The following is a 26,577-nucleotide window of genomic DNA, read 5'->3' as shown; positions in this document are numbered from 1 at the left end:
ATGGACACCGGGAGCCCCAGGAAGATACAGTTCACCGTTCCCCTGCTGGACACCCACCTGGACCCAGAGGCAGCAGAACAGGTGAGGAGGAAGAGGAGGTGGTTCGAGGGATGCGGGACATCCAGGCTTTTGAAGGTTTCCTTTAATGCATCAGTGACGTTTAGCAAAATGAATGTGGAAAGATTTAAAAGGAAATCAGTGTTAATGCTTGTCACACAAACCAAGTGGGTGCAGACAAAGCTGAGCAACTCAACTGGAATAAAAAGATGCAGTGTGCTCTGTCAAATGTGTGTAGTCTGATTGACGCTTTAAAGAAACCACATTTTCCGGAACTCATTACTCCCCTGCACCTAAATAGCAAGCTTTCGAATGTGGGGCTTAAGTCATCATGATGCAATTAAGATAGATGCTCCCTTCTTCACTCGCAACCTAGCAGGTTTTTAGAGACACAGCATCTCAGCAAAAGGGGTGTTGCAGCATATGGATGCGTCTCCAGGGGTTTGGTGTTGTTTTGGTTTGAGTGTCTGGCGGCATGCACTGTACAGCAGTGATATACTGACAAAAGTTGCCTGCAACCACAAGATAAACTCATTCCAAATCAAACTGCTATCAGCAATGGGATATTTTTATCACATCAATCTCAAATATGTATAAATAATAGATTGTAGCTGCATAGCTCGGTTTAAAGCTGTTTCTCAGCTTCTTTTTTCTTTAGGATCTTATAAACTCAACATCACTTAATTAAAGAAACAAGACCAAATAACTCTTATTTGTGAGTGAAAAGCCCAATGGGTTCATGTGTTTTTAGAGAATGTAGTGAAAAGATGTGTCCTACTTTCACATTTTTTATAAATATAACATGGTCAGCTCATTAATAACAAATGAACCTCAAGTGAAACCAGCAAAGATTTATGAGTCTGACTACACCCCGTTTATATGTCTCTCTCTCCCTTTCTGCTGGTCATTTTTCCCCCACTGTGACAATAAGAAAGTAGATGTTAGGATGACTGAATGTGTGTGTATGTGAGTTTGGCCTTGTGAGGACATTTCATCGGATGGTTTGGGAATCCAGTATGGTCTGGGATAAGGTTCAGGTTGAGTTAGAGCTACTGGTACTTGTGAGGCTCAGATGTGAGGAACTGAATGTGCAGACCTTAACCATCATACTCTATTATGTCCTTCTCTGCATAAAAGTTCCCCCTCAGCTGGAATTACCTGCAGTGAAATAACTTCTGCTCACATACAAAAGGAGCACAGCTTCAATGCACACATCATTTTTACATAATTTGTTGTGGTTTGTAATTTTACCGTATGAAAAGACCATCTGATGTAAGGTTCCCCCAGTTTAACAAGTTTGAATAAAAGAGAATTAAACGTGGCTTTCTGACACATTAAACAACAACAAAACAAACTTAAATGTCAAAATTAAAATAGATTACTACAAGCTCTAAATTAATAACAGATCTAAAGTACAGGGGCTGCACGGTGTTGTTGGGAAGCCGGTTTTCTCCGGCTTCTCTACACAGTTCAAAGACCAACCCAAAGGCATGCAGTTAATTGACAACTCGAAATTGCCCATAGATGTGAAAATGAGTGTGAATGTTCTGTCTCTGTGTGTCAGCCCTGCAATAGTCTGGCGACCTGTCCGGGGTGAGCCCTGCCTTCGCCCAATGTACTCTGCCCCCCCCCCCCCACACCATCTTCCCTGAAAAGGATAAGCGGTTATGGGTAATGGATGGATGAATATAAAGGACAGGATACTATTTTACCTCTTTTAACAAGACAACCGTAAATCATCACTGCTGCAACCAGCAGACCTTTAACGCAGCAGAGATTTTTGAAACAGGTGAAACACATTTCTTTAACGCTGGCTCAGTTCCATCAAGTGTCCTAGAACGCCATGACAGTGAGCCAGCATGCACAATACCAACGTCCTACACGAAGCTCACTTAAGTGGAGTGCCATTGTTATTCATGTTATCAATTATGTGTTTTTCCTGCTATGACATGTCAAAATGTCTGCTGTGAAAAAGGTCAACGGCTTTAGAAGTCTCATAATTAGTCACCTGTGACGCTTTCTCATGATAAATGAAGAACTTAACATGATCATTGGCTTCCAAACTTAAATGTCAATCATTTTGGAATTTAGAACTTTTTAAACTCTTAGAGTTATAGTCCGACAGATTAAAGATGAAACCCTGTTTTTTATACAATTCATGGCCAGCATTCTTTTCAACAGCCGTTTAATTTATTCACATTCAATAATTACGTATCTATTCATTATTTGCACGAATGTAGAGTGTCTTACTATCATTGTACAGCTGTCAGTGATGATGATTGTATTAAGGAAATAGTAAATGAATGGGAATTTTGCAATCTGTTGTATCAAATACTTGTTGTAAGTAAGATTTTGATGGTTCTTTGGCATCGCCAAATCAACCAGGACTGAAATCACTGATTATGTACTTAATCAAACTGCCAGCAGATGAGCATAGAGGTTGGATGGCATGATTATCCCGGCCTGAAGCTTATTGGTTTGTGCCAGTGTGGTTTGATTATGTTGCTGTTAGAACTAAGAAGCATCATTACGTGTGTAATTGATATTAAGGACACTGTGTCTGTAAATTGGTGCCTTTGTTGTGTGTTTGCGTCTGTGTCTTCTCTCATTTGTTCTTCTCCTCTGTATATCATTTGAAAAATACAGATGTAATTCAAGTCGCTTAGGTCTCCGTGTCTGTCCTGTTTGTGTCTGCATGTCAGGCAGTCGGTGTCCACTGTCTGTGTTTATTTAGCCACACGTCTGATCCCGGGCTGCAGCCGGTCAATACAGGATCTTAAACACCTCCAAGCCTGGTGTTTACTTTCTATTCTTCACCTGCAGATAGATCTTTTAGCTATAAGACTCAAGAGAGTTCTGAGCTCTCGGCCTCAATAAGCATGGCCACAGCTTGGATGATTGCCTATGAGACTTTATCTCTTTTAGGATATATCTTCTATTTATTAAACGACTACTGTGAGTGGCCAATGAGTCTGCACGGCATGCTTGGTCTTAAGTGTTTTTTTTGTGTATGTGTGACAGACAACAGTGCAACCATCAGATATAGAGAAAGTGAAAAAAAAACAATGGTGTTTTGTGCTCGTCTCTGTGTTTACAACCTTGCTTATAAATATCACACCAGGGGGCCTCGCCCATGGTTCAGTGATCTTTGCAACCTGTCCTTCCGACATAGTGAATCAGCCTCCGCAGAGACCTGCATATCAGTCACTCCCTGAGGTCTGACCCTTCACGACAACAGCATTCACACATTCATCCTGCTATCTGCAGAAAGACACAGTCTGTTCCACCATTATCGTAATGACATTACATTAGAGATTGTTGTGTACTTACGAGGACAAACTGACTGTAACCGATAGAGGTCAAGACCTGATAGTGTCAGTGGATAGTGGTTTCTTTTAGATTATTTTTGCTGCGGTTATGTAGATATTCTTCTCACCAGTGGAAGTAGGTTTTGTTTGTTTCAAACAGGTTCTGTTATGGTTTGACTGATGGAATAGTTTGACATTTTGGGAAATGTATACCAATACCAATCCCTTATCTGTCTGTTGACTAGAAAGCTGGATCCATTAGACGGTTTGCTTTTTTTAGTTTAGTAAAAAGCCTGGAAATGGGGACAGCAAGGCCGGCTCACATACTGTAGACGAACAGACATTTAACATGACAGAGAGGCCAATAAAGCAATAAAGGAATAAAGGAGCATGATAGTGTTTTCTCCCTGGTTCTTTCTGCTGAGCTATGGTAACTGGCTGCTATAGTCTTAAATTCAACGGACAGATGTGAGAGTGGTATCAACCTTTTTGTTTGACTCTTGACTGCAAAGTAAATATTTCATACAATGTCAAACTTTTGCTATAACTCTGCCTGATGTCTACATTATATTCAACGTACACACACTAATCAGTAAAAACCAAAATGAGGCAGCATTAGTGAACTAGCCATGTTAACACCAGGTTATTATCTAACATTAAGGTTGTTAATAGAGTATGAACACAGCTGGTTTACCTCTAAATTAAACTCAAATGTCTCTTTGCATGTTTACAACTTTGAGTGACAATTCAAGGATCAAATTAAATCTAATCCCACTCCAACAGACATTTGATATTGAACTGAAATGTTTGCCCTATAAAGGGCCCTTGCTTGAGAAATCTACATTCATGGTTGATGAGATGAGGAATTGTGACATATTGAGGTTATGTCCTTTAGTTTCAGGGTTGATGGTGTCCTCCCTGATATTCTTGATGCTGATGTGTCAGACCGTCTTTGTCCTTGACAGAGAACATAATGAATACTCTGTATTGTCTCAGGAAAGCCATTTTCTAAGAAGAACTTTTGAGTTCAATATTTATATTTATCACACCATTAATATCTTTTGCTCATTGAAGAACTCAATACTTGTTAAACTGAAAATATATGGTTTTAACGGGGAGTTAGGCCTACATGCATTACTGCTTTGCAAGGTTACAAATGGTATATTTTTATTTGTAACTTTTCCTGCTTTTTGGCTGATGGCTGCACCCCTCCTCAGAGCAGTGATTATCCAATCACAGCATAGAATCCATAACTTCAACAGTCCTGTCCAGCTTTGGATTTCCTGACACGCTAAAGCACCTTTACAAAACCCAAAACTCATGAGCAAAAGTGTAAGGAAATCTACCTAAAGGTTATCTGTTAGCTTAAGCTGCAAACATTATAGCATGTCCAACTAACATTCTACCTACACTAGTAACCAAGCATTATTACCAAGGTCAAGGAGTATCATTAGCTAACCTATCGGTTTCTCCTCATGCTCTAATTCTTTCCTCTTTCAACGTTAAAAGTTGTTAAAACATGGGCTACAATTTAAACATTTTAACCAGTATGTAAGCTAAGCAGCCAAACAGGGTTATATAACAGTTACCTTTCATTTAATATAAAGACTTCCAAAATTCCATACTAACATGCTATTTAGATTGGTTTTTAGCTAGTATGAAACCGTAGTATGAAACCAATAGTTTGTGAATTGCATACTATTTCCAGGGAAATATTACCGTATACAAGCTGGAAACAAAGTCAAAAGGAGGTTGACTTTCAACCAACTCATAGAGCCATCATTTGATTGATTAGCAACCAACTACAGCTGATGAAATCTGCCATTGACATTTGTTGATTTATAAAACTCGACAGTTGCCAGCAGGAAATGAGAAGCCTTCTTTTGTCTACTTCTCATCGAGGACCCATTGAATCAATTTCCAGTTCTTTGAACACGTTCACAGCTGCCGCAATAACAGGCCTGAGCAGAAAACTGCCTCCATTTGAAAACATAATGTTAAGCCCTCATTGTTCTCAATTTGTATTAAATTATAAACTGCTGCTATTTACCTTTTGTGATTCTCAGCAAAAATATATTATTACAGCGTTTAAATTGCAGCTTGTGCATCCAACCCCTGCTCCCTCCAGTACAGCTGCTTGTGTGATATGCAGCAAAAGGGAAGATGATAAGAGGGCTGTTAACAGTGGAGAAGACAAAGGATTGATAGGAAGTGTGAGGGAGGCAGAGGACTGAAGAAACTCAGATAAAAGAAAAAAGAAGTCAGTGAGCTGGGGTTTTTACGCCCTGTGAATATAGTAATTCCCTCTATTCAGAGCCAAATGAGACCACAGTTGGAGAGTCTGTGAGGATTTATAATGACTGAGCACTGATTTTAGCCTGAACAATACCAAGATCATGTTTCAAACGACAGGACGAGGAATCACATGAATCCTTGTCTGTGCATTGTACTGATTACTGATAGATCAGTACTGCCTCGGTCCAGCCGATAACAAGGTGCTGGGAAAGTTTTATTTAACCTTTTTATTTCTGCAGCAATTTACTGGGTGTGAATACCTTTTTTCTGATTCATGGCACTGACTCGTGCAAACACATTATTCTGGTGAAGGTCACAGGGCAACTCTGATAGCACAGATTTACCAGTGTTTTTCTCAAAGGGAAATCAGGGTTAGGAGGTAAAGGCTTTACACCTTAGAATTTCCCTACAGTACATTTTGAATTACAAAACTTTTTGCTACCTCTGTCACCCCAATTAATTGTGTTTGGTTATTCCACGATAAGAAAATAGTTCTCAAAGTCAAATCTGTTTCTAGCTATAAAACCTGAACAATAGCTGTAGCTCCTTCAACCCTGTTTATTCACCTCCACTGAAATTTAAATGAGAAAGGACATAGCGTATACAATACATGGACAAATATCAATACTGAGACAACTTGAGATCCGAGGCTCTGGACATTGTTTTATCAGCTTGATAGTTCATGAACTTTCCTAATTTTACAATAATTGCTTAAAAACGTGATTTTGAAATGATGGCATATTTCAAAAGTTCCTTGCAGTGCGTGTTAGTGCATGTGAGCGTGCCCCGCTGGCTAGCTAATGGTCACCACTCTGCACTGTGCTCATACAGCGGTTACAGCTGATAACGCTGTCCCAACCGATGCCATCATCATGGAAGTGTAGCACCCATCTCAGGTAAACACTGCCAGCTTTGTCAGCACTGTTTTCATCTTTTATATATATATATAAAACATGATATATCCTTTTTTGCCATGACAACAATGTTTTGTGGTCCTACTTTGCTGCTTCATCTAATGTACAAGTTCAGTTGGCGGCAAAGGGAACTGTTCTACATATTGGGTTTTAATGAGGTCAGAAGGAAATACAATTATTTGAGGGTTGATTTTGCAATAGATCTTTTGATCTACAGCATTGGGGTCTGTGGGGCCACAAACAACTAAGAAAAACAGCCAATGTCAACAAACGCAAGTGTTAAATATGAAACAGCACTTTGTTTCTGCTGTATTTTGGCCTGACCTATATTTTCCAGCCAAGTGTATTTTGGCTGCTGCCCCCACACAAGAACATCAGGCTTGCACGGCTGTTCCTGCCCACCCGTCACTTTTTGAAGGCTGTTTTTGTTCGTTGTTGTGAGAAGTGACAGAACTGCATTTTAAACGGACTGTAAAATGAAAGGCATTCACGGTGGATCGAGGGAAGAGCCTGTCCAGTAAGCGTTGGTATTTGTGTGAGTGAAAGATCAGGGAGTTTGCTTTGCTGCCGGGTGAGCAGAATAACAATGACTGTCAATCAGTTCTACACAGCCATGGCTCGTTGTGGTTTAATGGGCTCCGTGAGGGGAGTTTTCTGGAATGACAACAAAAGACACACACACAGGACTGGAATATTAGTACATGTATTTATAGTATACAAAAGTAAATACATCTTGATATCTAAATACAAACCTGAGTCCCAAAGTGCTTCACAGAAATATACAGAACAAATCACAAACTCTTGACAAAAACAAAATTTCAGCAGGAAAGATTTATAAAAACAGAACTTATAGTTTGATGTGATTTAAAACTTTCCACAGATGTTGTTGACCTGACCCATAGGGGCAGACTGTTCAATGACCTGGAATCCAGGAGTGCAAAGCACAGTCGTCTATATAGTCTTAAACTTTTAATAGTGAAACAGTTACAGGAGACTCAGGGGAGCAGTGCTGTAACAGACTTATAGAGTTGCATAAAGCTTTCTGAACTTTCAGACTCTTTTTGAAGTTATAGTGGTGTGACTCTGTAATTTCTGAAGACTGATCACATCACAATGTAACTCAAAGGCAACTCGAGACTTGATTACTTATCATTGTTTTTTGCTTCATTATGATTTTAATTAATCTGTGGAAAAAGTGTGACCTCTGCTTAAAAGAAAAAATAAACAGTTACAGTCCAACACGCAGACATAAAAGAGAACAATGGTGGCAATTTAGTGCCTCATCTTTGTTTCTTTTTGTAGTTATTTGGCATGGCTAAATCAGCTGTATTATGAAATATTGTTCATTTGCATTTACACCTCATACTATACATGTCCTGTACGGTTTAGATAAAGGTACATAAGTAGCTTGAGCGATTGAGTTGACATGCATCTCTTGGAAAAGTGTAAAAAGCTGTAAAAAAGACCTCTGCCTGCTTGGTAAAGAAAGGAAAAGTCACTCAATGCACTCAATGCCTCTTCTTATTATCTCAGCCTTCCTGTACTCCATGGCTGTGATTTGAAAGGTAATGAAGATGAAGCCTCTTCAAATCTGAATACCTAATTAGACTTGACTAATGACATACTACTGACTGCTGCCTTTTCATTATTGCACATTATTTCTGCAGCTACATCTGTATTTTTTATTGAACGGAGTCTAAAGTGATGTTTTGTGCTATTTAAGAATTTCCCCACGCATTTTGTTGAACACCGCAAAGCTTCAAAGTCAAACCTGCAAATTGGATCCAAGGACAACAATTCACTTTCTGATTCTCCTCTGATTCTACTTTTTTCCTTTTAACTGTGAATGCACCTGCTACAAAAAGGAGTCCTGTCTTTTTGCTTTGATCATTAGTTTCTCATCTTTATAGAAAGGAGTTTAACTACTAGCTGATTTAAACTGCCTCACAAAGTACAATGTGATGCTCCACTGTGCGGGCTAAGGTTAAGCTTTATGGCTGTATGGCTGAAGAAGACCACACAGCTGTATAAGTGCACAACCAGCATTTAGAAAAGATGCAGGGAGGACTGGAGCTTGCATACCTTCCAACATTAGTCAGCAACCCTGTCAGCTATGTGAGGAGTGCATTAGTGTGTGTGTGTGTGTGTGTGTGTGTGTGTGAGTGTGTGTGTGTGTGTGTGTGTGCAATGGACTCTATTTAAATTCCCATATCACAGCCTTTTTAGTTTTATGAAATGGAAAAGTAATTACCTCATCCTGGACATTAATTAGTTTTGGAGATATAGATGCAAAGCTGATTTCATTTCAGATTTGTAGAACCTTGTGGTGCATATTTCAGCAGGGTCGTCCTTCAATCAATGGATCGGTGGTTCGATCCCCGGCTCAGCTTGTCCATGTTGATGTGTCCTTGGGCTGTGCCTGCGGTGTATGAATGGGTATGAATGGTTAGTTGGAGTCCTGATGGGCAGGTGGCACCTTGCATGGTAGCCAATGAGTGTGACAAACGTATTGTTAGAAAAGCGCAGTACAAGTCCATTACCATCATTTTTACCATCCAACTTTCTTGATATTTCCATCAAAAAGCTGTTTGCATCTCTTATGTTCTTTTGGATGGACACTAATGGATACTTCAGTCTGTTCACAGTTACAAATAACAAAGGTTGTAACTCTAGTTTTTACATCCACAGGCAGATCTTTCTGAGTTATACCGTAGAGTTTGGACTCTCTGTTGCACAGCTCCGTGAAATGTGCGTGTTCTTCCAAGTATTATCCCAGAATTGGTCCATATAGCTGCCACACTCCACTAGTCATGAGCCAAGAAGCAAGTAGGTGGCAGACTGCCCTGCTGATCTTACTGCACTGCTGAGATCCAGCATTGCTCTCAACCAACTCAGGCGTCTTCAGAGACAACCAAATCCCAAATATGGATCACACAGGCTGGGTTATGGGCTGCCAGCGTCGTCACAGAAAGTGGATGCTGAGTTACGACCGGTACTGAGGGAGCAGGGTCTTGCCCTGATTGGCTGAGTAATGACACACGTTTCAGTGCACTGATTAGCATTTTGATTGGTTGAGCCAATATAAGCCATTGGAGGTCAAAGCCTGTGTGAAATTACAGCCTGGAAGTGTTTGAGATTTATCAGGCAAGATTTTAGTATTTTACTTCAAACTTAAAGTTCTTCAAGAACAACCTTCACATTTAAGGATTTAAGATGATTTTTAGCTTCACAAAGCTTCATAATGTGCTTTACTGTCGTACCAGCAAACATTTGTAATGGGGCATGTTTGTTTTTCTCACTTTAAAATGAAACTGTTCTACTTTTTCAGATCAGAAGACGCAGACCCACACCTGCCACTTTAGTGGCATCCAGTGATCAATCATCACCTGGTAAGGCACCTAAATGCAAACACATGCACACATACAGGCTATTTCTGTCACTTGTGAGGTCGTTGTGTTCATTATCTTGGGGGTCACCAGCATTATCATTGATAATTCTGTTTTATTAAAGCTTGGGTCTTAAATTTGGAACATACATTGTTTTTTGCTAACTGCTGACTACGTTACTTACTGAAGCCCGAGGACAATGACTGCTACATGTGCAGCTCAACTAACAGGCAACCTAAACAAACCCTTTAAGTTAAAAGAAAGTCTGAACACTAAAATAACAGCTTGACCTTGAGCTTTTTGTCCCCAGGTGGGAGATAAATCCCCACAGTGTGATTAATGCAGGTACATGACCACAGAATAACAAGTTAATATAGCCACATTATTCTCCAAAATATTTCAGACATCTCTATTTGTCATTGTGATTGCAGTGATGCACCATCTAAATGATATTTTGCACCAAGTGAATCTTCCTGCTGCATTAGAGCAACAAAAACAATCGTGTGTGTTTGTGTGTGTCCTCTCATGGGATCTTAATGATCAAACACAGCAGTGCTCCTCCAGAGAGTTGTCTTCTTCTGTGAGTCATCCAGTGGCTCGCTGCTTCCCCCACTGCCTCTGCTACTTCGATGTGTGAGTGTTGTGACCCAAATTAAAAGATGATCAGCTGGGAATGTAGGGCAGCGAGTGTAATTTTCTCCAGGTGAGAAAACAGAGGGTGGTATTCTGTTTTGCATGAATAAATGAAGAGTTGATGCGTCATTGAGGATATTAGCAGAGACTGCTATCGTTTAACTCACAGCTTTTTATCTCTTAGAGTCGAGTCTTTGTAATTGGGTCTGATGACAAAGTCCCGTGCCTGTGATCTGTTTGCTTAATCTGTGTGTTTGATTACGTGTGTCTGTGTTTTTATTCAGTAATTAGATACTGAGCATGCAGAGTGTCTCAGTCAACTTTGATCTCTGAATGAAATTGCAGAGAAAACCTTTAACAATCCATCCTGCTCAGTAGATCAGAGGCAAGAAGAAAGAAAGAGACTTATCAAGTAATGAAATCGTATGCGGAGTGAAGGCATGGGAAAAAAAGATACTGAGACGTGATAAACAAGATTTTAGGAAAAGAGGAAGCGTGTTGTTTATCAGATATTATATATTATATTATGTTGTTATTTTACAGTCATACTCATTTTAGTTAGAGTTCAAGTTTTAAACTTTATTTTGTTCATTTCTTTGGTTGTATCGTGCTCTACCCCTATAAAAGAATATAACAGAAAAGAAAGTTCTTTGAACTGAATTCAGATTTAATTGTTAGTTAATTATCTATGGCAGAACAGTGAGGAAGAGGGTGAAGATGCCTTTGGAGAAAAGCAATGCCTCTAATATCACAGTAAAAATGTCACTAGATAGTCCTTAAACACACATCTCTTTTGTCACTTTTGATTGTACTGGACAACCAAACTAGTTTACCCTCTGGAATTGATAAAGTTATCAAATCTGATGTAATTTACTGCAGAGTATTTTTGCCTTTCATGGCCTCCTTAGGGTGGTGCCAATGTTTGGGTATTTTAGAGAAGAGTTGTGTGATCTTTGATGGACTTGTATTTAATTCCACACTGAGCTGCATCTGTGTGTGTGTGTGTGTGCGTGTGCGTGTGCGTGTGCGTGTGCGTGTGCGTGTGTGTCCTCAAAATGAGAAATTATGAGATAGACAGCCATGCCATGGAAAAGATAGGAGTTCAAAAAAATCAACTTCAAACATCAAATCAGACACAGAGACACAATCAGAGATTCAGACAGTTCCAGTTATGAGTGTGTGAGAACGAGGATGTGCCAGAGAGGAGGGGGATGGGGAGCAATAGATATGATGATGATGAGGGAGAGGAGCTGTGCTTGCGCAGTAATGTTGTGCCACACATCAGACAGAGCCCTGCATTATTTAATGCTCTGCAGATTGCTCTGCCCTGTGCACTGTGAACCCCAATAGCACATCAGAGGAACAGCCACAGATGTACACACAACGTATTTGATCTTCTCTGAAGAGGAGGATTCATGTCTTTATTGATTCCTGGAGAGAGACAACTTGAGTGGGATAAAATAACATTTGACAAAAACAGAGTAATTACATGTATTATTATAGTACATAAAACTTTATAATGTCTTCTTTACAAACTTCTATTTTGTTTTTTTTGTGTTTCATGAAGAGCAACAGCAGTGCACTACTGTTCGTCCTTTGGAAGAGATGGTTAAATGGAAGGATTTTCTTAGCAGCACGTTATCCAGGTGTAACAACAGTAAAAACACAGTGAACTGGAAAGGCACACTGACTGGAGTGCAGTTCTCTTTCAGGTGTGTCTGCATGACCACTGCTGTATTGTGTGATTGGATAAATACAACCCACAATTGACCAACCCCCATCTAGACACCAATAGGCATCGCAAAACACAATGTCACTACAATAAAAAAAAGTGAGCAAAGGTATTTTCCCCCACTGTGTCCCTGGCCACAGTGTAGCAGATGGGGAGTCGGAGATGCCCGAGAAGCCGGTCGGGGGCCTGTTAGTAGTGAGTGAGGAGTCTACAGGCAGTCAATGGCAGTATAAAACAGGCAATAAAAGCTGGTTTGAGAAAGTATTAGTCACTACAACCATGAGAGGTCCTTGAGCATGCAGTCATAAGTGGGCACCCAAAATAGTATGCAGTTTGCTCCGGCAGAATGTGAGATCAGAGCACACTCACTCTTCCTGGCAGGGATAATAGAGAAACATATTGACACTAGAAGAGTGATGTATATCTATAGAATTCATCTAATAGAATATTAGAGTAGACTATAAATATACCTAACTACTACAGTTAAAACATAAACAGGAGGAAATAACCACAAATCGATCACACATAAAACGAGCACATTGAGTGGTGCCCTTTAGATGAGATCATTTCATCTCTACAAGCACCAGTTGCTCTGTGGTGGAGTGAACGCTGCCACCTGAAGCATTTTGGCGAATGCAAGAAGCTCTAAGCAAGAGAATTCAAGATGTCTTAATCATACGCATACAAACACATACAACATAAAGGAAGTACATACTGATGCAAACTGGGTGTTCACAACAACTAGTGTGGCGCAGGAAATGACTTTGTTCACTGTACAGTACCTTTCAATTTCAAATGGTTTTCAGAAGCTACAATGATGACAACAGTGTCACTCTTCTATTCTCTACCACTGTGACTGACATGTGCACATCGTTTACAACTTTATATCTTACCAAATTCAAATGTTGTATGCTGCGCTTATGAGCATCGCTGTGTGTTCTTCTTTACTGCCACGCAAACTGCTGGTCTGATCCTTCTTCACTCTGAACAATGTGTAACTATAAAATATATCCTCATTCAGCTAACCCTGCAGCCACCAATATTGTAGAAATAGTAGAACTACAAGCTTTACTTTCTTTGTAAGTGAACATCTCCTCAAGAATTATGAACAGGCAACTTTGATCCTAGTGGAGAAAATGATCCTGACAATATTGTTCTTGTAAATTGAGTTGATTGATTTTACGCAACGTTTTGCTTGCTCTCCACCACAAAGTCAATCAAATTTAAAACATTTTGCTGACATTGCCCCTTTTTTGTTTTGTTGTTACAAACACTGTCTCAAGCGTTATCTCACTCGATATATAAAGTTGTATAGTGCAGTTTGTTGATCGAGCATTGATAGTTCCAGTTTGACATATTCTGAACTATAATCAAACTGTGAGCAATCATCCCTGTTGTTTATATATATATATCTATATATGTATATATAGATATAGATATATATCTATATATACATACACCCACTTTTAAATGCATGACTGACTGTGTTAAGACTTATATTTATTTTTCGTTTGAAGACACATTGCAAGCGTTTTCTTGATTTTTCGATTTTCTCATTTTTCTTCATCAAATGCAGCACAGAAAATATATATCGACACCAGCCACAGTAGGCAGCTACACTAGAGCTACTTGGCTGAATAAAGTGGAGTCAGAAGACGGTCTCTGTTCCCGTCTGGCTTTGTGTCAGACAGCCAGTCAGCTGGGAGTTGCAGTGATAGACTCATCACTGCTGGAACGGCCTTTTTTATTGGCCTTTTTTTTCCTCATTCTGCAGCACAGATGGGCTGAATATGAGCTGAGTGAAAGCCATATTTTATGTTTGTTGACCCAAATTATATTTCAAACATGTCTACTACTGCTGCTACTGCTACTACTACTAACAATATTTTTTTTAATTTTTCATTCGAGCTCACTGTTCTAAGATTTAAAGTATTTAGTATTTAAAGAGTACATCAATACTATGAACTATCAATCATACCTGAAAACCTGAGAAGACACCAGATCAATTTAGAGCTCCAATTTCACTCCATCTGTGGTGCACAATCATCATCTCTGAAATTGCACGAATTTACAGCACAGCTTCATCTTTTCAGGGTCAGAACACCTCCATCTTATTTAAATATAGCATCTACGTTTACTCTGCAGATGTTAAATTGTAAGAGCTTCTTAGGTTAAAATGCAACAAGCTGCCACCATCACTGGAGGGGAAACATTTTTGTTATTGATAGCGACAGTCTTTAAGTTAGAATGATGCTGATTTATAAAATAAATTATAAAAATTAAAAAAACAACAACAAGCAGCTTAATTAAACAGCAATAAAAGATTGCGTAAATGTCAGACAGAAAGACTGAAAAGGTGTGGTTTGAAACCATGGATTATTACGCCTTACCCCCATGTACGAGCTACATAGTCAGGATGACCAAACATCTTAAGATTGTTTCACAGGTTCACCCTTTCTACTGAAATTATTTTCTATTTTTGAATGTTTTTGACTTAAATATTCCTTTAAGATATTTGCTTTCTCTTTTTGCAAACATGTTTGGAACTTTTTTTATGCACAAAATGTTTCAGATTACATTTTGCACTGGTGGGATAAACCTCCATTTTCAGACTGCAATAGCTTGACAGCTGTCTGTCAATACCAGTTTATAAATCTTTAGGATTTGCTTTGTAACTTAAAGAACAGTTCAAGACTGCATATTCCCTGCGATTGATTTGAAACTAAATCCATAATGAACCGTCTCAAACTCCTGCAGGAGATTCTAAAAATAAGATTCAGTTTCAAGCATCACTGTAAACACGCACAGCATGAAGATGAATCCCTCTTGAAATGAAATGTAATGGCTTTTGTGTCAGGTTTTTATTCACCACTGGTGAATAAATTTGTGTTTGTTGTAGAGAGAGAGAGAGAGAGAGAGAGAGAGAGAGAGAGATGAATAAAGAAACAAGCACATCACTGACATTTTGAACAGCCAAGTACTTTTAAGTAGGAATAATATATGCACATGCTCTCACACACACACACACACACACACACACACACACACACACACACACACACACAGAGTGCCTTCCTAGTGCCTAGGGATGCATAGGTTGCCAAGCAACAAGGTGGTGTCCTAGAAAAAATTTCCAAGGCTTAAAACAAAGTGGATGCGGGTTCAACGCAATTACTATTGATTACAGTTAATGTTTTTACTGTACTTCAGTCAACTGTTTCTGTTTCTATTTCAGTCCTTTCATTTAGTGAACACAGAGTCCTGTTTCAAATATTGACTACAGAGGATCATTCTTAATCCAGTTGGAGTCACGTGAGAGTCGTATCATGTTGGAGTTTCCTTGTTTTCCTGAACACAAATATGTGAATGCACACACTGCAGCTGCTTTTTCTGTAGTAATATAAACTCAGCTGCCAGTTTATTAGTCACATCCAGATCAAACTAATGCAGAAGAGTCCTGCAGTAAATCCTACCTTCATGAAGATTATAATGTAAAATATAAAAATATAAAATTATAATATTTTTGGGGAAATATATATATATATTTTTTAGAGAGAGAGATGTTGATTCAACTGTATTAACTGTTTGTGGTGCTGTTGAACTGTATTACATTATACAAAGAGGTGTTTCTGTTATTTAGCCAACCCTCATTGATATAAATAGGGTAATCAAAATATTGGAAACATAACATGAAGGTAGGATTTATTGCAGGACTGTTGTAGTTCACTGTAGACTGCAATAGTTTGAGCTAGATGTATCTAAAACACTGCCAACTGATTGTAAATCAACTCAGCTCCAGACTACACTTCAGCATGCTACACACTTACTTAAGGGGTTTTGGATAAACAGTGTTTTACTGTTTATATCAACAGTAGTTGCCTGCATGCAGGGATCTTTTTGGAAGAGGACGAGAGTGGATTAGCATCCCCTTTGTTTGCAAAAAATCATTCAGAGTGTCTGTTTTTATTCAAAGATGAGAGTGGAGAATAATGAAAACAATTCCGCTCACCATGCTTGATAAAAAAAATTGAGCAAACACTTGCATCTGGCTTGCAGTGTGTCAGATAACCATCTGGCCAGAGGTCACCTTGTATCCACTCTGGTGTCTGGAGACACAGCCGCACTCAAGCTACAGTACACTGACACACTGAAGAGGTCAACTGTGCTATGAACCGTCTCAAGGCTGCACAATGTTTGCCTGTTCATTCTGTATTGGCTTTAAGTCCTTAAGTTTTCATTGTTATATTGTGTGTTGTACATAAATGTGTATTTGCTTTCTCGCAGAAATAGATGAAGATCGTCTCCCAAACCAGTTGTACAAGGTAATTTAATTCATGCTCTTTGAGGGTCCATTTTATCTGAATAAGGTTACAGAAATATTATGGGAATTATGGGAATTCTTTTTTTCTTTTTTAAATTGACTCATCTGTTTTAAAACGATCTCCTCAATCTTTGTGCTCTCTGACCAGCTGATAAGAAACATTGATGTTTTACAGGCAGCCTTGTTAAACTCCCCTCGACAACGGCGAAAAGGGCAAAAGGGAACGCCTACAATGAAAGGTAAAGTGCGTTATCTAGTTATATGTGTGATGTTGTCATTTTATGAGTTAGATCACAAAACTGCCATCAAAGTATTGCAGTACTTGTATTTTGTTGATTAACAACACACTCCAATTAGAGACCACAAAGGATCTGTTGGCATATGATCGTATAGGCCTTGTCTTGTAATTTGTACCACCTCATATAATAACCATTAAAGCCAAACTGAGTCTCTTATGGCTCACATGACAGAGGTCTGGAGAAGATGAAATACAAAAGGAAACGATGTTGATGTTGTTGGCAGTTGTCATTATTCTGATCAGTCAGAGTCGAAGGTGAAGTAGGGTACAGCTGTTCATAGCTGTAGGGACAACAAGGAGGTTGCAGTTGGTACAATTCATGAGTAAGTCAAACCAAACTAGTACGATAGCCTATTCTGCCACACAAGTCCTGTCAAGTCAAGTGTGTGGCCCAACGTCTCAATAGGCTGTACAAGCCTACAGCAGCAGTTCACAACCCAGGGAACAACATCGCTGCAGAACATCAAAAACAAACTTCGGAGAGGCGTTTTTAAAAGATCCTGTGCGACCAGCTTGGTGTGCAATAACAGAAGTACAGTGGATGGTAATAACACCAGACGTTGCAACAATAATGCCATTGTTTATCATTCATTGTTTATGATTCTGATTCTGGTTCAACAATGAGAATATCAAAAGTCTAATAATGATACAATCACCAATGTGAATGTAATAAAGTGCAAAGGACAGGCCATGTGCATGTCCATCAATATGTGCATTGAAACAGTTTTTGCTTGCTGTAAACCAGTGGTCCCCAAACTGCGGCCCGCGGGCCGGATGCGGCCCGCGTCCACATTTGGTCCGGCCCCCTGAACAATACCAGAGACGCATTATAATTTTTTTTCAGCATGATCGTCTGCGATATTGACGTTTAAAATACGTGCTCTGCTACATATCAAATCAAACGCTTCCTGAATCAGCCAACCACCAGGGGGCGAACGAGATGAGAGCTGTCATGCGCGCACCCTGTAGAAGTAGAAGAGTAGAAGAAGTAGAAGAGTAGAGATACGGGAGCTTGAAGGACGAGTACTTGTGCTTAATTTATTTACACGCCGGCATGTCATGTCTGTCACTACATGGTCGCGCGTTTTCAATTCCCCTGCTCTCTGTATCGCGCACGGCGGTGTTCCGCCCCGATCAACGCGCACTATGCAACAGTCGCACGTTGCACTGAGCTAATGATTGGAGTTTGGTCTACCTTGAGTGTCCTATTTCAACCCTGGAGGCAGTCAGTGCTGCACTTGCCTGAGGGCGCATTCATTATCCCGACCAGAATTTCTCACAATTTCCATTTTTTTTGCTACAAAGTGTGTCTTTGTGAGATTAGGGCACAAGGGGTCCTGTACCACCGAAAGAAAACCTGAAGATGATTGTAAAACTGCACACACAGAGCCCAGAACTTGACTATTTTTTTATTTTTCATCACTGCAATGCAATGAAATATAATTTGAAGTGTTAACATCCAATTTAACATAAATACATAATGTAGTTATTTATGCAGTACAACAGTGAATACGTTCCAACAAAGAAACCAAAGCAAGGGAACAATAATAATAAGATAAGTAAAAGTTTGTGCTAAAGCAATTTATTCTTCAATTAGTTTCACAGCTTAACAGCTTCAAGTGTGATGAGTCGCTTCTTCCTAAAGGAAACAGGCGATAATCGGTGTGCTTTAGTTTCCCACTGCAAGGCGATTAAGAGTAATAAAACCATGGATGAAGGAAGGTGAAGAAAGCGATTAAACAAATCATCTCCCAACTCTAATGTATCTTTACCTGCCCCCTCACTTCAAACACTGCTGGATGTTAATTCAATCTCGCTAGTTCATTAAAAATGCTTAACCTACAATATTCTTTTGAAGTGCTGGATTTCATTGAGTCTCCTGCTTCATCTCTCTTTACTGTTCATAACACGTCTTTTCTCCCATTGGTTCTCTTCATCTCACACAACTTTCTTTTCTTGCTTGTCCTACGTCTTCCAACATTTCCCCAATGATCTTCTGCTTTTTACTTTCCACACTTTCTTCCAATCCACTCCTCTCCCCCTCTCATCTTCCCTCTCCTTCCCCTGTGAACTTTTCCCTCTCAACCAACTTCTCTTTTCCCCGCTTCTCTCTCACCTCTTTTATCTCCACCTCCCTCCTCCCAGAGCTGCAGTTCATGGTAGAGCATCACTTGTACAGGCAGCAGCAGGGAGCCGGGGACGATTGCTCCTCAGAGAGCTGCCTGTCGGACCGGCCCAGCCCCGACTCCGTTCCCGCCGGGGAGGAGCTCCCACACGATGATGAGGCCACTGCAGAGGCCTTTGAGAAACTGCGCTGCCAAATGGAGGGTATGTTTGGAGTCTGTAACGATTGTATCTGCATGTCTACTGCATTGTATCTGCCTATTCAGCAGCACAAACCTCCTTTAAAACCTACAACACGAACAAGAATACTTCAACTCTTTACCTTACAATATGTTCATGTATTTTTCCTCCACACAATTTAAACTGATCATGTAGGAAGTAGAGTGAGTATTTGTCAATTTGGATTTTAAATTTATAAAAGTAGAAATAGAAAATAGAATGACTATATGAAGAGGGTCAAAATGGAGTACGTCAAAATATGTCTTGGGCAAAAAGTGTCGAAAGAAAACTGTTACACAAGGATATGAGGATGCTAGAGGGAAGGAGGGACAGATAAGGAGGTCACTGCTGTGGGCTCTGAAAAATAGATTGTGTGTTTCCGTGAGAAGGGAGCAGATGGAGGGACAAGATGAGACCTTTTTCACAACCATTAATATTAAGGAAGGATGTAGAATTGGGAGAAAACGGGAGCGGTAAAGTTAAGCAGAAAATTAGGCAGAAAGCTGAAAAATGTCTGGAAGGGGTGTATGTAAAATGCATGATAGGCTTTGGGAGGTAGAGGGAAATTAAAAGAAGTGAAACAAAAAGATTGGGGTAAACACTTGCTCACAATTCAAAACATTCTCACATTTGTTTGTTTTGTGTAAGAATGAGAATACCAGTGTTACGTGCACATGTGTGTCATTATTTCAAATTTTTTGTATAGATTAAAAACATTTGATGTAACATTGTTATAATTATTGAGTTTCAGAGGATCTGGTATGTGGATTTTCTTTTCTTTGCACTGAGCCAAGCTAGATATTTCCCCCTGTATCCAGTCTTCATGCTAAGCTGAGCTGACCGGCTGCAGGCTGTAGCTTCATATTTAGTGTACAGACTCAAGAGTGGTATCGACCTTCTCATCTAACTCTCAGCAAGAAAGTGTATAATTGAACCATTCATTTAATGAAAACACTTACATGGTTCAAAGTGCCACCTTGGCAGTCCCCTGTCAGTACCAAAGACCTTAACAGCTGATGAGAAAAATGGCAGGTGAGTAGATGGTTACTCAATTTATTGGTCGGTCTACGTTCCTACCCTCACCTATGGTCACGAACTCTGGGTCGTGACCGAAAGGACAAGGTCGCGGGTACAAGCGGCCGAAATGAGTTTCCTCCGTAGGGTGGCCGGGCTCAGCCTTAGAGATAGGGTAAGGAGCTCGGACATCAGGAGGGAACTTGCAGTCGAGCCGCTACTCCTTCGCATCAAAAGGAGTCAGCTGAGGTGGTTCGGGCATCTAATTAGGATGCCTCCTGGACGCCTCCCATTGGAGGTTTTCCGGGCACGTCCAACTGGGAGGAGACCCCGGGGAAGACCCAGAACACGCTGGAGGGATTATATCTCCCAGCTGGCCTGGGAACGCCTCGGGATCCCCCAGTATGAGCTGGAAAATGTTGCGGGCGAGAGGGAAGTCTGGGTCAGCCTGCTTGGCCTGCTGCCACCGCGACCCGACCCCGCATAAGTGGAGGAAAATGGATGGATGGATGGATGGATGGATAGACGGTTACTGAGTGCAGCACATACTGTTCACATACTCAGTAATTACGCAGCACTGATGCATTAGGAAGGCTGCTTTTCTGTCACCACGCCGGCGATAGCCGTATGCCTGAGGCATTATGTTTTCGGGTTGTCTGTCCGTCCGGTCCATTCTCGTCAACACAATGTCTCAGGAGCGACTTGAGCAAATTTAATCAAATCCTGCACAAACATCCAACTGGATTCAAAGATGAACTGATTCGATTTTAGCGGTCAAAGGTCACTGTTATTCCCCGTCCGTCCCATTTGTGTGAATACGATGTTCTATTCTAGTTGTTGATATTTTTATTTTAATTCACTGAGACACAACAACACAAACATACTCCATTGTGAAGAGATGACTCTGTTTTGTATGGATTGCGCCCATTTTATGAAGGAGCTTCTAATAAAGTTCTCAGAACAGATGAAAGGAGCAAAGGGGACGCTGGGGGAAACAAATCAATGACCATTAAAACGAGTCCAGTCGAAGTTGACTTCCCTTTAAGATCAGCCTTTTGAATTCACGCGGTGACTAGAAAACATGCAGCTCTAAATGTCAGATGACATTGATTATTGAGACAAGGTGGTGAGGTTCTTTATTCTAACATAATTTAACAGAGAATATAGGAATAGAGTATTTTACCCCCACAGCTGTGTGATGGAAAGTGTATTGTCTCTTCTCTACTTCACCTTCATCTCCACCTCCATTTGTCTCTCTGCCCCCTGCAGAGTTCTCAAGGGAAAGTCTATTAGAAGCTGCTGGAGGGCTCGAGTGCCCCCTCACCAAGGAGGAGGAGGAGGATTGCTCCAGCGTTGCCAACGTAGCAGATCCTTCATCGCAACAAAACGACGCACCAGGTAGAGTCAAAGGAGCCGTGTTTACAATCCTATCCGTCAGGGGACTCTTCATCACCCGTTCACCAGGCGGGGTTTATTTAGATATGTTAAGAGTTCAACAGGCTTGGCTCTGTGACATGTAATCATGGCTTGTCAAAAAACACCTGTGAAGTGGCTTTGATCCACACTTCACAGAGTGCTCCTGTTGCAGAAAAAACCTGCGAGGCAGCTCATACGGAAGTGGACAGAAGTGTTTGTGGGGCTGAATAGAGACTGTGGGTGTTCTGTCATTACTGTAGATTGTATTTGTTTCTCCTACATTTGATCTTTGTGGAGATATTAATCAAGAGAATGTAGTTTGTTACAACAAAAAACTTTGTGTAAAACCAATTAAAGTGTGTATATAAAAAACGCAGACACAATAGTTCATCGTGGCTTATGATGCCATAATGTGTGTTCAGACAGAACATAAAAGTCAATGGAAAGACAATATTGAATGCACAGATTGATGAAAGATGTGATTTAAAAATGTCCCAAGATCATTTGTGAGGTTAGACACTCCACTCTGTAACATCACTGTAGAATCGTGTACAGATTGTTTTTTTTATGGTTCAACAACTCAGAGTGAGGCGTCTTCTCTCTTGCTGATTGTGTCACAACTAGAGTCACATCCGTCTTTCATTCTTATGTAAACTAGTAACCCAACAACATCATTTAGTTAGTTAACGATGTGCTTGCAGTAACTATAGCTTATGGAAGCTAGCTGGATATGTTAACGATTTCAGTTGACAAGCAGATAAACACACTGTTTGATACATCTCTTATCCCCATTACACTTTTGTTTTTGAATTTCTGGTTTTGACGAAGTAAAAACAAGACATTGCCCTCTTAAAATGTATCAAGCTTATTCCAGCCACATGAACACCACATTGGTTTGTTGAGACATCTAATGCTTCGGGGCTTGATATATTCATTTGGACCTTTGTTTCTATGTAGTTAAACACCAAGCAACAGAAAGCTGACTCTCTCCATTTGGAGAAACAATGTTGGAATGATGGTGTTCCCAATTATTTAATTGTCAAGCTGCAAGCGTCCATCAAAGCCTCCTGGGTCAGCCTCTTCCCTTTCTCTTTTTGTGCCTCAGTATTTCACGTTTATGTTTTTCAGACACAAAAGCAGCAACATCCAGTGTGAGTCAGCCGGCAGAGGAGAAGACAAAGAAATGCATTCTGAAGAAAGAGAAATAGAGCAGTCTCCTGAAACACAAAGCTGCTCAGTCTTCTCAGCCAGCCCAACACATTGACACAAGATAGTGTCTGCAAATCCACTTTTTAGGTACATCAGGGCATCTCTGTTCTTCTCCAGTCAGGTTTTAGTTACCACCCCGAGAACATGAACAAAGGTTTCTAAACTTATTTACACTTATATAAATCCTGTGAGAATTATTTAATTATGAGGATACGCCAAACTACAACGAGCTTACTGTATGTATGAACCAGACTGGGAGATACTATCTAGTTAATGGGAAAGAGGGAAAGTCTTTTTCTGCCTCTGTCACACAATCATTGTCATAAACTACCACCACTTAGGCTACATGCACAATGTCCCCTTTAATGTTCAAAGGCAACAAATCATTTTTGTGCCATTTTATCATTAATGTGCCATGACTCTTTCAATTATTGTTCCATCTCAAAGCAATAACAATGTATTTGTAGCTCATAAATAACAGGGACCGAGACCACTTTTAAATTCAAATCATTTTGCTAAGTTAGATGCTGAATCTTAAATGAGTGAGTGACACATCTGGGTTGATTGACAGTTTAAAGAAAAACTATATTAAAGTTTGTTTCAATTACTTGATTGGACAGCTATGAATTTATTCTTACAGTACAACTCAAATAAAATTGCTGTTATGTTCTTTTATTGCTGCAACATGTAGAGCTGCAACGATTAGTTCATTTATCAATTTACAGAAAATGTATGGGCAAATATTTTAATATTCCATAAATTAATTTCCATAATTCTCTGGTTCCAGCTTTGCCAGTGTGAGGATTTGCTGGTTTCCTTAGTGGTCTACTATTATAAATGAAATATTTTAGGGTTTTGGACTGTTTATTGGACAAAACAAGACATTTGAAAACGTCATCTCGAGAGTTTTCAGGAAAATAATAAAGATTCTTTGCTGAATAAAATCACTAGTTGTAGCCCTAAAGGCATTACAAATCTGTTCAGCAAATTACTTTTCTTGTGTTCAACTTTGAGAAAAAAAAAAAAAACAGAAATCAAAAGAGAGAACTTTTCATTTATTTGTTGCAATACTGCTCTGGTCTTCATTATACATCATATTTGCATAAAACAGTAACCTCTTCATTCGAACGGCCAGAGCAAAGCCTGCAACACAACATGAGCCGCAAACTTTAAACAACAACCCAACATCAGCTTTCGTGCATAACTCTTAAACGTGAACACACGTCTGGTCCTGCTTGTTGGATGAGCGACCAAACAAACATTCAGAAGAGAAGATTGCTCTGGAAAAGTCAGATTTCAGGCTTTTTAGCTAACTAGCTGCTCTGCTGCAGCACATTTAACAGCATGTAAACGTACATGCAAATGTGCAGTTAGATGATGGTGTGGTATTTACTTTTCAATACCAGTGCTAACAACATGCTGTCTGCTCATGATGTGGAGGCTACCAGGTAATTTTTTACTTAGTCTCTCCAGAAGTCACCTACTAGCTGCTGTCAATCAAACACAGACGCGCCCCCGACTACTGAGAGGAAATGGGATGTTTCTGATATTTCTTTTCCTTTTAATAATAAGAAAAACTTTAAAACACATTTAAAATAAACAAAAGAATGTTGACATTCATTTTTGACTGCATGAAGAGTTAACTAAATGTGATTTCAGTTGGACTTCAATGTAGCAAGTAATTACTGCTAATATCCCAATTAACAACAATGAGTCTGGTTACAGCAATACACTAATAACCAAAATGTACAAATTGCACCCAATTTTTAACACTTGAATGCTTTTCTGGAAACTAAATGCTAGTAAAAAAAAAACTTTTCTGCATGGCACTAGATGTACAGTGACTTTTCTGTACTGTGCTTTAATTTGTAGGGGAACTTATTTCAACAGAGAATCAAACATTTAAAATACCAGACAACGATTTTATTGACTGAACGCCATTATAAAGTTGTCAACTTACTCTTAAATGTTATTTCATCTGTTATTTGTATCACTGAAGTGGCATTATTATGTAGATTATGTGACAATCCTTTCATGACACTCACATTAATACTTGACATGCCTGAAAGAAATGAAACAGACTGAAACAGTAAACTAAAGCCACCCTAGTATTGATCATTGCAATGACCACAATGAACCAGAAAGACAATGAAAACATTCCTGTGCAAGCTTTTGTTTTCTTCTTCTGCAGTATATTTATGGACCATGTAATGTTTGTTCTGTTTTTGAATGGTAATAGTGTACTTTACATGGAGTTTTGTTCCAATTTTACTTGAATTGATTGATGATTACATCTGTAATCTAAATTTGTTTGATATAATAAAATGTTTAAATTGGTCATTGGCTGTTTTTTGTTCGTACTTATCTGGGAATTTTGCATCCAGTCAAGTTAAAAGTATGTTTGACGGTCAGACTCAGCATGATGTCTGCTCCAAACAAAGTCTTTAATGTTCAAAGCATGTAAACAAGGACCTGCTTTACTAATAAAACATCAAAAAATAGATATATTGGGGAAAGTCTCTAAAAACTTCAAGTTAAACTTCAAGTTTCTGACATCACTGCAGTAGAGGTATCCTAAATCCTGAAAATGGGCACTCTGCAAATAAATAATTCAATGGACTCAGAGCCAGGAGCATAACAACACATACATTTTTCATACACAGGACTGTTTTGGGATTTTGGGTAAACTGGTAATTTAAGCTATATGTGACATCTATACTTTCAAGTGCATTTGTGAGATTGATCCCTTCTATTGTAAGTTTCTGCTACTAAAGCATGTTGCAGGTGGATATGCTGCAGGATTTCCTGAGAGTAAAACACTAAAGTCGCCGCTGTTGCAGTGTAGAGATATGCCTCTGCGGCGATGCTGCGTTTCCATCGGGAACCATCATATGAGCACAAACGTGCACGCTCGGTTGTACATAAACAAGGCGCAGAGAAGCTCGGATGGCAGCACATATAGAGGGAGAGTGAATTAATTCTCTGCTGAGGATGATGCTCTTCTTTGCTTTATCTTTACATAACAAATAGTTTTGTAGTGCTATAGCAATGCTTTGATATTCACATTTAGCACCTTCATTAGATCCAAACATGGTCATGATGTATGCGCTACAAACATCACCTCTTACAGTCAAACTATTTTTGCTTGACCGAATTCTCGCAAGTGGTTTAATTCAATTCAATTCAATTCAATTCAATTTATTTTGTGTAGCACAAAATCACTAATTTGCATCGGTACAGGAAAATCTCCCCCAAAACAACCCTTTAACGGGGAGAACAAAAGGAAGAAACCTTAAGGAGAGCAACAGAGGAGGGATCCCTCTCCCAGGATGGACAGAAGTCCAATAGTTGTCATGTGTTTAAACACATAACATAATATATTTTGTTTTACTTTAAAAAGGGATTGCATATAAAAAAAAACCATCAAGGATATCACTTGAGTTGGCCTTTTATGTCTAAATGTTTTTCATGGGTTTGCTGAATAAGCCACTGAATCTGTTCTAATTAACTTTGCAGACGCAGAACTAAATATAATAATTGTTAAAATGATGCAAGATGGTGGCTTCAGTTCAATCAAATGTTAGGGTCTTAGACCTTGCAGATAAATACTTTAAAATGTTTTAATCAAAAAACAACAAGGCACAATGTCCC

At 39.5% G+C, this 26,577-nt stretch overlaps 1 protein-coding gene across 1 annotated transcript; it reads left to right on the top strand.

Annotated features, from left to right (window-relative positions):
- Positions 1-22,925, top strand: LOC306693991 (protein phosphatase 1 regulatory subunit 1A-like; the record flags this gene model as incomplete). Its single annotated transcript, XM_079156683.1, has 7 exons — positions 1-81; positions 9,903-9,963; positions 16,610-16,647; positions 16,822-16,885; positions 19,090-19,272; positions 21,571-21,699; positions 22,846-22,925. 7 exons carry the CDS (start codon positions 1-3, stop codon positions 22,923-22,925), a joined length of 636 nt encoding a protein of 211 aa, XP_079012809.1.
- Positions 22,926-26,577: the final 3,652 nt, after the last annotated feature.

Source organism: Pholis gunnellus, assembly GCF_910591455.1.
Source record: "Pholis gunnellus genome assembly, chromosome: 3".
NCBI classification, from domain to species: Eukaryota; Metazoa; Chordata; class Actinopteri; order Perciformes; family Pholidae; genus Pholis; species Pholis gunnellus.
The sequence above is the reverse complement of the archived record's forward strand: the minus strand, read 5'-3'. Positions and strand labels throughout refer to the sequence as shown.